Source organism: Antechinus flavipes, chromosome 2 (genome assembly GCF_016432865.1).
Source record: "Antechinus flavipes isolate AdamAnt ecotype Samford, QLD, Australia chromosome 2, AdamAnt_v2, whole genome shotgun sequence".
In the NCBI taxonomy this organism is placed as follows: domain Eukaryota; kingdom Metazoa; phylum Chordata; class Mammalia; order Dasyuromorphia; family Dasyuridae; genus Antechinus; species Antechinus flavipes.
Window position 1 is genome coordinate 356,703,792 of NC_067399.1, and position 13,613 is coordinate 356,717,404.

General features: G+C 31.6%; 1 protein-coding gene across 1 annotated transcript in view; it reads left to right on the plus strand.

Annotated features, from left to right (window-relative positions):
* The window catches only part of BRF1 (BRF1 RNA polymerase III transcription initiation factor subunit), a 160,060-nt gene that overhangs the window by 105,407 nt on the left and 41,040 nt on the right, over nucleotides 1-13,613 (plus strand). Inside the window, exons 9-11 of the mRNA XM_051978109.1 lie at nucleotides 2,500-2,539; nucleotides 2,629-2,721; nucleotides 5,430-5,708. Of these exons, the coding sequence (XP_051834069.1) occupies nucleotides 2,500-2,539; nucleotides 2,629-2,721; nucleotides 5,430-5,708 (412 nt within the window). The remainder of the gene's footprint in view (nucleotides 1-2,499; nucleotides 2,540-2,628; nucleotides 2,722-5,429; nucleotides 5,709-13,613) is intronic.

A 13,613-nucleotide genomic window follows, 5' to 3' on the forward strand; every position in this document is an offset into this window, starting at 1 on the left:
ATGATACTGTATGAAGATTCTGATGGAAGTGGATTTCTTTGACAAAGAGACCTAACTCAGTTTCAATTGATCAATGATGGACAAAAGCAGCTATACCCAAAGAAAGAACACTGGAAAATGAATGTAAATTATTTGCATTTTTGTTTTTCTTCCCGGATTATTTTTACCTTCTGAATCCAATTCTCCCTGTGCAATAAGAGAACTGTTCAGTTCTGCATGCATAAATTGTATCTAGGATATACTGCAACATATTTAACATATATAGGACTGCTTGCCATCTAGGGGTGGGGGTGAAGGGAGGGAGGGGAAAAATCAGAACAGAAGTGAGTGCAAGGGATAATGTTGTAAAAAAATTACCCTGACATGGGTTCTGTCAATAAAAAATTACTATAAAATTAAAAAAAAATTTCAAATGACACTATTAAAGTTGTTGATCCATAAAAATTTACTGCATGTATAAATGAGGCCAAGTTTTAGTTGTCAGCGAAGCGAACTATTCACATAGTTCACCAATGTAGTTTGAAGAAAACTCTTCACAATTATACATAAATAAAATATGAAATGGATTGTTTTATAAATATTTAGATTTAAGATAAACTGATGAGTGCTAGGCAGTTTTCACTTCTGTCATCTTGAGCACAGAATTTAACTTGATATAAGATTATTTGAGCAATTAAGGACGTTATAGTGCCATAAAGATTTTCAAGGAATTCAGGAATGTTAAAATTACTATAATCTTCCTTCATGCATTAGACGAAAGAAGTGTGTTTTGTCCCATAAAAAAGCATAGTAGACCCTATTGAAGTTTTAAGAGAGTAATTTTGGCTGGCAAATAGTTTTAACGATTATAATGAAAGAATTATTAAAGTTCCAGAATATTCTTTAAAATTTTAGAAAAGAAGTGCTTAAAAAACTTATCTTTTATGCATATGTAAAACAAAAAAAAATGAATTATTTGAAGATCTGTCTTATAAAAACCAGTGCTGAAATAGTACAGATATATTTATTTTTCTTTTTTGCTGAGGTAGTTGGGGTTAAGTGACTTGCCCAGGGTCACACAGCTAGGTCAAATTTGAACTCTGGTCCTCCTGACTTCAGGGCTGGTACTCTATCCACACTGTGCTTAGCCATCCCAACAGATAACATTTTTGAAAAAGACTTAAGTAGAGTATCTTTAGTATTCTTTTGTGAAAAGAATACTGGAACAAGCTAAATAGCTTTGAAAGTTACATGTTGAATATATATTTTACTTAAAGGGAAAATCAAGTTCCATACAATAAATATTACTTTAATGTTCAATTTTCTTTTTCTCTTCCACTACATTTATTGAAATACTTTATTTAGTGTTAAGTTCAGAACTTAAAATGTTCTGTTAATCCAGATGCTTGAGTTGTGGTCTCAGTTCTGCAACTAGTTTAATGTATGCACTTGAAAATGTCATATCTTGGTTTTTCTCATCTGTAAATGAGGAGGCTAGAATAGATAATCTTCAGGGTCCTTCTGGCTCTTAACATTCAGGTCTTTAAGCTATTAATAAAAGAATTGAAAATAATTTAGTTTGAGACTAATGTACATTGACATCTTAACTCTATATAACATTTTTGAAATCTTACCTTTTTCAGATAAGATAAAAACAATTTCTCTTTATACATTTATCTTAACATTCAGGAATATTATCTATGTTGTTCAAATCTGTTCTCAAAAATGACTTTGAAACCTTACCATGAATTCCATATTACATTGTTACACATGTACCCTATTCTTTGTAACAAAGCATTTTAATGAAGTAAATGTGAGTTTGCTACAGTTCTAGCCTGAAGACTAATGCCTAAGGTTAAGACCCACTCCTTATCCTGTTGCTATTTGATTCACTGTCGGGGTTAGATTTTCTTTTCTAGTTTTGTAATTTAGTTCTTGCTCCAGAAGACTGAATGTCTAACTTTATTCCTTAGATGTTTTCTCAAACAGCTCTCCTCTTTTTGAATTGCATTTTTCCTAATCTAGGATTTCTTAATTATGAATGCTCTTCTGTTTGATATTACAAGTTCATCATTTTGATTTGTTCATGGATAACACTTATATTATAGATGGTCCTTAGCATTCTTGAATCCTTAGAATTCCTGGAACAGTGTTTAAGGCTTTACAGTACTACAGAAGTAACTAAATATCTACTAAAATTTTGTGAGAATATTGTCCTCTTCCGCCAAATTACATTTTTCAATCAAGAAACTAAGAATTCAGACAAGGCCAAACTTTTCTCATCTTTTCTGATGGAGTAGAAGGAAGCTCCTTAGGAGCTTCCATATTTTTTAAGAAATGCTAGTTGGTTATTGTAACTTTTTTTTTTTAAGTGGAAGCAAAAGAAACTTATTATGGAAAAACAAACATCTTTATAATCAATTGTACAAGAATTTCAAAATAAAAGTTTTATTCAAGAATGTTTTGCTCACTAAATATTTTTCTTACTAAAATGCATCTTTTTTTCCTCTTCTGTTTTAGCTGGAACAGGCCTTATCAAAAGAACTTGAGGATGTGGAAGGTAGCAGTCTTATCTTACATCTCAAATTATTTATTTTTTCTTAGGAATTGAATACTACTGATTATTTTTATTTTTATTTTTTTTGCAAGGTGAAATATCGAGCTACCAAGATGAGATAGAGATTGAATTAGAAAATAGTAGGCCAAAGGTGAAAGGAGCACTTGCACATTTCACTAAAGATGGTAAGTTAACTCAATCTTCTTAAATAAATTGTGAATTGTACTGATATTAAGAATTATAGAATTATATTTTCAATTCCATAAAGCAGTTTTAACTTTCTTTGTATTACACACAAAAAAAATTATGTCAGATGATTAGAGGAAAAGGTATTTGCCATTGCATTCCAGCATGCATACTAATTTGTGTCTAAAGACTAGTTTCCATGATAGAAAATTCCAATTAATGAATTTAGAAGGATTTTTTGTTTACCATGGACTCATTTCTTCAGGTGCAGGATAGCCTACAAGTACAATGGTTTATTTAATGTACATATTTATATATACATGTATGTAACACACACACATATATACACACACACATACATATTACATACACATGTATGGAGCTATCCATTAATTGTTAATAATGCTATTAGGGCCAAGGGAATAGTCAGAAAATCACAAAATGAAGAAATCTTGGATGCCTACCTTTCAGAGAATTACTGCATTAAATGAAAGTTTGAACTAAAAGAGCTCTAAAGAAAATCTAAACCTACTAATATTCATGTTATTGGAGCCATTCTTTGGTTGAAAAAAATTAAGAGTTTTAAATATGTGTGTGTGTGTGTGTGTGTGTATGTGTATACATATACACATGCTTATACACACAACCATATATACACACACAAATATTTAATGGGACATCTGATTATGTCACAAAGTAACATTGAAAGTGTTTTTATACTTCCTATAGGTAATAACTGTAGTAACTATTCAAAGCAGAAATATTTTGTAGTAAGGAAAGGAAAAGTTTTAATGATTAAACTTAGTTTTCTTAAGTAGTGTTGGGTAATATTGTCTAGGGACATAAACTAATCAATGTCAAATATGAGTTGGATTTTGAACCCAGTTTTCCTGATTTCAAAGCCAGTCGGCCCTCTCTACTATACCACATTTCCTTTCAGCCTGCTGCAATTGTTTTTTTATTCCAAGATAGGTAACATTTCTCTGTGGCTCTCAATAGAAGCTTACTATGATAGCTACAAAGACATATACTTATGTTGATAGAGTGATAGCTTGTATTACATATGTAGACTAAGAATAATTTTAAACAATATATACTTACAATTAGTTTCAAATTCAGTATTATATCTTTTCTTGGTCTATTTATAATAAAGAGTATGAGAAGTACCATATTAGGTTAGTCTAAAGGATCATCCAATTCTGGATTCTGTTGTCCTAGTGATGATTTATGGAAAGCCATAAGAATTGCCCACCATTATATGAACGCTATGGAATATTATTGTTCTGTAAGGAATGACCAGCAGGATGAATACAGAGAGGACTGGCGAGACTTATATGAACTGATGCTAAGTGAAATGAGCAGAACCAGGAGATCATCATATACATCAACAACAATATTGTTTGAGGATGTATTCTGATGCAAGTGGATCTCTTCGATAAAGAGAGCTAATTCAGTTCCAATTGATCAAGGATGGATAGAAACAGCTACACCCAAAGAAAGAACACTGGGAAATGAATATAAACTGCTTGCATTTTTGTTTTTCTTCCCGGGTTATTTATATCTTCTGAATCCAATTCTCCCTGTGCAACAAGAAAACTCTTCAGTTCTGCACATATATATTGTATCTAGGATATACTGTAACCTATTTAACATGTAAAGGACTGCTTGCCATCTGGGGGAGTGGGTGGAAGGAGGGAGGGGAAAAATCGGAACAGAAGTGAGTGCAAGGGATAATGCTGTAAAAAATTTCCCTGGCATGGGTTCTGTCAATAAAAAGTTATTTAAAAAAAAAAAAGAATTGCCCACCATAATGTCACCTCAGAAGATTAATACATGCATTTGAAATATCCATAACTTTTTATTTCTTATTATGAATTTATATACCTTTAAGGTATTATCCTTCATATAGATTCCTAAGAATTGATAGTCTTAAAAGTTTCATTATGTATTAGGAAGGTGACCTGAATACATTGATTCTAAGATAATGACTTGAATTATGATTCATTAAAATGGAAATGTCATTGTATTTTGTTAGCAAGGCATCACAATCAGTGAAATTTGTAATCACTTCCTAAGCTTTCTGAGTTAAAATTAGAAGAGATCTTAAATATTATCTTGTGCAACCCTTTCATTCTGTTGAGGAGAAAACCAAAGCCCGTAGAAGCTAAATGACTTGTTAACTGTTACTTGAATACTAAGTAAGCAAGCTAAATTAAAACTTAGACCTTCTGCAATCAAATTCAGTGCTTTTTCTACAATGTCACAGGATTTTAATGTCTGTTAATTTTCTTTCTGCCATTGAAGTGGTCAGAAATGTTTGATATTTGCCTGTGGTTTCTTAATTTTATTGTTTTGTGGGAAATACAGCATTCTTATTTACATAAACATTTGTCAGAATGACAAAGTAGTATGACATTCTCTTCATTTATAATTTCTGTGGTGAATTTTAGGTGCTCTTAAATAAAACATTTTTAAAAAGTAAATTGTTTTACAAAACGCATCAATCTTGGAAAAAAAGGTGTTATTTTTAAACCATATCTTTTGACAGTTTATCTTTTCATAATTGCTTTAAAAGTTGAAATCAGCTTCTGCAACTTAGTGAAGGATTTTTTCTTCCATTTTTTAAAAAATTAAATTGACCCTTTCTGTTCATTTCTATTTCCTTTTTTAGTAACATGACAGTGATTTTTAAAAATTGTTTTAATAGATTCCATAGATGACAATACTTGCAGCATATTTGGAGAAGAAGAGGCAGAAGATGAAGAACTAGAAGCAGCTGCAAATCATTTAAATAAAGACTTTTATAAGGAACTTCTTGATAGAAACAGATTGAGCAATGATGATGATCTAAGTTGTGGAAATGGAACCATAGATCCAATTAAACCACCAGCTTTAGAAACTTTACTTGGTCCTCTGCCTACGGCAGCCAGTTTGGGAATCACTGAATCCATCAGAGAATGTATTTCACCACAGAACAGAGAGCCCAGTAAGTATCACTGATAAACTGTGATCTTTTCTGAAATTAGCACTTTTTAAAAAATCTTCCAAGTGTGACTGGTTTTCACTTGGTGTTTTTTCCCCTAATGTAGTGAAAATTGATGAAGTTAAAATGAGGTGATCCATAATGAGCATAATCATATAAATACTTTTTTAGCAGAAGAAAATTTATCAGCTAAAAGGATGAATTTGTGAAGGACAATAGAAAGATTAGAACTATACTACTCAGTATTAGCATAAACTATTAGCTTTTTATACTTATATTCTTTTTACCACATTGTCCACCATTTATAGCAAATTAGGGCTACTCCAGGGTTACACTTTTATAGGATGCATATATATTTCTGTGTAAAACACAATCTTTACTATATGAAAAAACAGTTTTATTTTAGATGAAATTTTTAGGACTGTTTCTTTGAAACCATAGAGGAATGTATTTATATCAGTGGACAAGAACTTTATTTACTCCATGGTACTTTTTTTTTCAATGCTCACAATTTTTATTTTTATTCATCCACAGAATTTATCTTCTCTTGGGTCTTCTTGCAAAACATTATTTTGTTAAATATAAAATTTATTATCTTTTGTTTCCTTGTCATCTGCATTTCCCATTGTATTTCTTCCTAACCTCCTCCATCACGGTCATTCTTTGTAATCATATAATCAAGAATAAAAACAAGATGAAAGTGGTTCTGGCAAACTAACCAAGATATTAAAAAAAAAAATCTGTTATTATATGTAGTATACTTTTGATCCTCTTCCCTACAATGAAGCCAATAGAGGTTGTCTTAACAGGGCCAATTCTTTACTCCAACTTTAAATTATTTCTGTCTCTCTGAGTTCACTTTGAAGTAATGTTTTCTCTGGTTTATGAGGAAAATTTTTCTAGCTTATACCATATTTCCATAATCATCCTCCATAGATCTTTTCTAGCTCTTTTTTTTAATCATGGTTTTTAAATAATGCAATAAATCTTAAATTATCTCTTTTCAGTCTTATTTTCTAGAACAATTTTTATGAGATATTTCACATTTTCTTTTTTCATTCTCTTGATTTTGTTTTATTTTTCTTGATGCCTAATAGTTAGCTTTCACTTAACTCAATTCTAATTTTTAAATAATTATTTTCTTTATTGAATTTTTGTATCTTTTTCTATTTGCCCAGTTCTACTTTTTAAGAAAGTATTTGCTTCAATGAATTTTTGTTCATCTTTTCCCATTTTTGTGCTTTTTTTATCTGGCTGTTAACTCTTTTCTCGTGATTTTCTTGCATCACTCTTATTTCTTTTCCTAGTTTTTTCTCTGCCTCTTTGATTTTTAAAATATTTTTTGAACTCAAATTCTAATAAATCCTTTGGGACTTAAGACCAATTGATTTTTTTTTTCTTTGAGGCTTTACATGAAGTCATTTTGACATTGCTCTCTTATGAGCTTATAGTTTAATCTTTTTTGTCACCTTAGTAGTTCTCTATAATCAGGTTCCTTTTTTGGTTTTTGCTCATTTTTCCAGTCTCTTTTTTGACTTCCAGCTTTATGCTAAATTTGGGTTCAATTCCCATGGTTTGGAGAGCCCTATTTAAAATTTCAGGGTTTTTATTCAGTTATTTTCAGAGCTAGGACTTGGGGGTCTGTAAGTTTTCAGTTTTTAGAGTTGATGTGATCTAAAAGGAGATGTGGTCACTGTTTCTTAGCATATTCTCTGATCTGTGAGTGAGTATCAGCACAGTTTTCATCCTGGAATGTAGACCAAGATCCCAGTTCCTCTGCATCTATAAACTTTAGTATTCTGGTATGATTGTGCTTTAGTATGTTCACGCTAGCACTGTGACTGGGATCCTCATATGGCCAATGCAACAGAGTCCTACATTCAGTGCCAGCCAAGGGTGCCCTGTATTCTCCTTCTAACCAGTTATTCATTCTGCTTACCATCTGTGAACTGAGGTCAGAAGTAACTATCACAGATTTTGGTGCCCCCAAGGTCTGCTGCTGGCTTGCACTGTGGACTCTGGACCTTGTACCTGGTCAGGACTTTGTTGCTAGCTTTTGCTTGGGCTCAGGGTTTCACTATTGTCTTGCCAGGCCAGGCAAGTGCTGAAATGTACACCTTTCTTACCATAGTGAGAATGACTTTTGCTGAAGTTATCTTGGGCTTGAATATTGTTTATCTGGCCTTTTTGTTGGTTTTGCCACTTGACACATTTTGAAGTGGTTTTCAGAGGAATTTGGGAGTGGTCAGGTGTATGCCTTGCTTTGACTTTGTCTCCCAAACCTTCATTTTGTATTGAAAAATAAAAAAGTGTCCATTTCCTATAGATTCTAGATATTAGACTTTTATCAGAATCATATAATATGAAGATTTCTTCCTCTGCTTCCCATCTTTATCTTTTACTTTTATTTTGACTGCATTGGGTTTATATGTGTGAATGATTATTAATTTTATATAATCAATTTTTATGAATGATAAAAATCCTAAATGATGGTCTTATATGGATAGAAAACGTCTTGTTGTGAAAGACAGATTTAAAGTATTTTTTAAACCAAATAAATGTTTATGCAAACAATTGTGAGATAGTAAAGCCATTGTTAATAATTTTTGTGAAAACTTAACTACCCTCTATATCATCACAATTTTATTGCATCTAGCACAGATTTCCTCTATCTGTACATGATTCAGTCTAGTTGTTTTTCCACCTGTACCTTAGAGAATGTGTTGTTGGGGTCTACATACAGTTGTTCCAATCCTTGATAGAGAAAAAGGATGTAGGAATAATTTTTGAAAACCTCTTCCATTATTCATCCTAATTCATCCTCATATTCCAATCCATCCATATTCCATAACTTTGCTGAGTTGTCAAGCTTCCTTTGGACTAATTTTACTGATTTCTCTCTGTTTTATGACATCACAATTGATTATCTTTCTTTCTTTGTAAGAATTTATGAATTTGTGTTCTGGCCTGGTATTCCTTTTAATAACTATTCTTCTTTTACCTTTCATTTCATTGTCTGTTTCAAGCTGTTGAATTTCTTTTTTGTTTTTGACCAAAAGGAATGAAATGTAGCTACTAAGGGCCAGAAAATCTTATTTACTTAGAATCTTGCATATCAGGACTTTAAAATAAACAAAGATCAGGAAGACTTGTATCTGGTCTAATACATACTGGCCCCAGGTGAATCACTTAACTTTTCAATAGTCTAGGACACTTTCATAAAATAAATTATAGAGACAGTGCATACTTGCATTGGGAGATGAGTTCCATTATTGGGAACCCTCTCTTTATATATTGAGGGCTTTATATAGAATCATAGATATAGTCCTTATCCCTTGTTTTTAATGTGGTTTATTTTATTAATAGTTTTCCTTATATTTAACCAGTGCTGCATTCTGAATAAAAATATAACCAGAACATATACATATACAATGTCGTAGACTCTTTGCCAATATTTTCTACAATATTTTTGTATCAATATTCATGAGAGATACTGATCTATTAGTTTTCCTTTTATGTTTTATCTTTGCTTGAGTTAGATACCAAGACTATATTTATCTTGTTGGAAGAGTTTAATAGGATTCTCTTTTACTATTTTGGTAAACAACTTATGTAATATTGAAATTAATTGTTCATTGTTTAAAAGTCAGCATTCAATAAATATTTTAACTGCCTTTTATATATCAGGCACTGTGTTAAGTGCTGGGGCTGTAGAAAGAGAAAAAAGACAATCCCTGTCCTTAAGGAGCTCACAATATAATGGGATATACTAAGAAATACTTTAATAGCGGGAATGCATTAAAATTAGGCAGACTTGGGAAAGATTTCCTGTAGAAAATATGATTTTAGTTAGGAATTAGTGGGAGCCAAGGAAGCCAACTGGCAGAGATGGAGAACAGCCAAAGAAAATTTCTGGAGCTGAGGGATTGGGGTATACTATTTGAAGATCAGATAGGAGGCCTGTATATTTGTATGAAAAAGTGTAGAGTGAAGGAAGTACCAAAGAAAAATAAGGTATAAAAAGAATAGAAAGGTAGGGGAAGGAGCTAGGTTATAAATGTTTAATAGACCATTTTTTTATTTGATCCTAGAGGCAATAGGGAGCCACTAGGATTTATTGAATAAGTGAGGTGACATGATCAGACCTGTGCTTTAGGGAAAGCTGAATAGAACATTTACTAGGTACCTGTTTTCTGCCAAACTAGTGAGGTTACCAAAAAAAAAAAAAAGCGGGGGGGGGGGGGGGAGGAGGGGGAGGGGAGGAGAGGCAAGAACAGTCTTAGGAGCTTATAATTTAGTAGGAAGAGAAATATTCTTTGAAATTTTGATACAAATGTATCTGGACCTTTTTTTTCCTTCTTTTGAAAATTTCTTTATTTTTACTTCAATTTTTTTTCTCTGGGATTGGGTTATTTAACTTTTTCTAATCTGTTAAAATAGGCATTTTATATTTTTGTAAATCTTCATTATTCTAATTTAAATTATTTTGTTACCATAGACTTGGGCAAAATAATTTGTAATAATTTTTTATGAAATTTTGATTCTGGCATTTTTATATCTAGTTAATGGTTTATTTTTTTCACATTGTTTATAAATTAATATCTTTTGATTTTCATAATTTCTATGTTTACTACAGTTTTTCATTTGTTGCCTATTTTTTTATTTGTATGCCCAGTTGATTGATTTATTCTGATTTTTTGTTTGTTTGAATCGCAGAGTTTTGGCATGTTGTTTCATTATTGCCTTTTGGGGGAGGATACTTTTTTTTTCCCTGTAGTCATTTAGCTAAATGTTCTTTAGATTATGTTATTTAAGTTTGAATCAATTTTTCAAATTTAATTTGATTATAATTTTATTACATTGTGATCAGTGATGTGTTTGAGATAGATATGCGCGTGTGTGTGTGTGTGTGTGTGTGTGTGTGTGTGTGTGTTTTCCGTACATATCTGTGTGAATTTTTTAATGCTCTAACTCATGGTCTTCTGTTTTGGCAATGCCTTGGGCCCTAAGGACTCATTAGGATGCATACATAATCATTTAATTCCATTAGGGGACTGAATCAGGATTATTGCATTAAGACATGCATTAAGACCCACTTTAGGGAGGCCTTATATGTAGTGATGAAAGAACTTTATTTCTAAATCAATATCAAGAAGACAGGGGCAACTCTTTGGATTTGACACATTGTTTATTACACTTGATGTGTATACATCTCTGTGGGTGGACACGTGTATATCCTTGCAGGATATTGGTATATCTTTGTTTATATTTAATAAAATTGTTGTTGTTGGTGGTGGTGTTTTGCTTTGTTTTTAAAGCAGCTAGATATTTCAGTGTAAATTACTGGACTTGGAGTCAGGAAATGCTGAGTTTAAATCTGACCTCAGATCTACTAGTTGGGTGGTCTTGGGTAAATCATTCAACCTAGGTATGTTTCCGTTGAAATGGAAATAATATAAGTAACTCCTACCTTCTAGAGTTGTTACAAGGATAAAATGAGACAACATTTATAAAGCACATTGCATACTTTAAAGCATTACATAAATGCTCATCATTTAAAAAAAAATTTGCCTCATTGCTTCATTCTTTTTAATAGTGAATTTGCATTTGGAGCCATTTTGTTTCTAAGTCAGGTGGTATACATTACTGAAAATTGCATATATCCTTTTCATTTTCTATTTGGTATCAGAGAGCTATCTAAATTTTATAACATTCTATTTCAGTCCTTAATTTATTTCTTAGGTTTTCTTTTTTATTTGTCTAGGTCTCATAGTACTTTGAGGAATCCCCAACTATTATGATTTTGCTGTCTATTTCTCAATGTAATTTGATTAACTTTTCTAAGTACTTAGATGTCATTTCATTTGGTGCCATTATATCAGATATTGATAGCATTTTATGATCAATGGTGCTACATTAAAATTTTCTTGCTTATCTATTTTTAACTATTTTTAATGTTATCTTGTCTGAGGATGCAGATTGCTACCCCGTAAGCAATTGCTTGAGTAAACTGTTCCAACCTCCCTTTTTCTCTGTATCTAATGTTTTATTCAAATAAGTTTCTTTGTTGAATTTTGCTTTCTTCCATTGTTTTGTTAGCTCAGCCATTCATATCAGGGATTTGATTGTTAAATGTTCATTTTTTTCCTCCATTTTCTCTTAAGATTTTTTTTTTAACCTTCCCTTCCTACTACCATCATATTGCTTACAAAAACAAAAACAAAAACAAAACCGTGATCAGCATTATTAATTTATAAATGAAATGGTCTGATTGAATTCCTTTCCAGACTTTTCCTTGTCGAGATCCAGAAGGCCATTTCTTCTTTATGAAGTTGAAGTTTGTTTTGTTGACTTCCCTCCCTCTTAAAATACCCTATCCATAAAAAAATAATAATAAAAATAAAAAAAAATCCCTGTCCCTGCTTTTTCCGTTATAGAATATAATATGTTTCTACACCAAACTCTTTTTAACTATTCTTTTCCAACTTCAAATAAGCAGTTCATGTAAAGTTTGAATAAACCTATTTATTTTATGGGATGGCCACTTTAACTTACTCCCTTCTCCCTGTCTACATATGCCTGTCACACATCCCAATTATAAGAAGTATCATCATGTTCCTTCTTCTAGTTTCTTCCCTACTTAGTTCTGGTTTCTTCCTTTGTTTTTTCTTTCTTAAAATCAGATTGACAGAAAAGAACTGCTAACAATAGGTCCTGGCTGTTTTTAATCCATCTGTGACCCTTGAAGATAGATTTTGAAGAGACACATGTTTTTTCTTCCTCTTTTAGCATGTAAGCTCTTCATCATCATTCACCCCAATTGCTCAGATATATTTGTCCTTTTGAGTTTCTGTCCTATTTTTGCCTTTAAAAGACTGGCATTTTGAATAATTGAATGAATAAAATAGCATTAACTAAATGTTTACTTGTGATAATTATTAAGGATAGTTGGAAAAATAAAAAAATTCCATGTCTTCTCTCAAACAACTCCCACTTTAGTCCCATTTAAAAGAAAATTCAGTTTCAGGACAGATAGAAGAGCCCAGAAGTTCCAAGGCTTCAGCATTGAGACAAATGACAAAGTCCAAGAGTTCCTAAAAGTTATTTCATTAGGTTAGAAGACAGTTCCAGGGATCTGTGGGGGTAAAAACAGGGTCAGTCATAAGGACTGGATAAGAGGTGATGCTAGAACAGGCAAGACGACACTGGAAAGAATTGAGTTGTTTTATCCAAGTCATGTGAAGAAACATGTTCCAGACTTATTGTAAGTTAACCTGAGGCCCAGAAGGAGGTGAGGAGATGATGTTTCATAATCTTTGAAAATCAGAGAAACAAGTGAAATAACATATGCAATGCACTTTGCTAGCTATATTATTGTTATGTCCTCTTTTAATAAAGATCTATATTTTCCCTTTTAGTATATCCCTTAGTTTTTCAGGGAAAGTTATTCTTAAAGTACTTTTTCCTTTTGAACATCATATTTTCAAAATTTTTCTCCCATATTTTAATTATAGAGTTGTTTTTTGTGATTATGATTTTGGTTCGTTAGTACTATACTTATGTCTTTCTGGTTGCTTGAAGTATTTTTTTCTTTAGCCTGGAAACTCGGTTTTGGCTACAATGTTCCTACCTATTTTTATTTTATTATTTGTTTTTATTATTTAGACAACAATCAATACCTAATTGTCATTTTTATGCATCCCTTTCTTTCTAAAATGCTTGAGCAATTAAGATGTATCCTTTTTTAAAAGGGGGGTGTGTTCAATTAATATTCAATATTAATTATTCAATTAATATTCAATAATAATTGAATTATATAATCTTGACCTGTTCTGTGGGACTTCTTCTTTTTAGATACCTTATAAATTCTTTTCATTTTCTGCTCTTTTGACTTAACCACTTGACTCA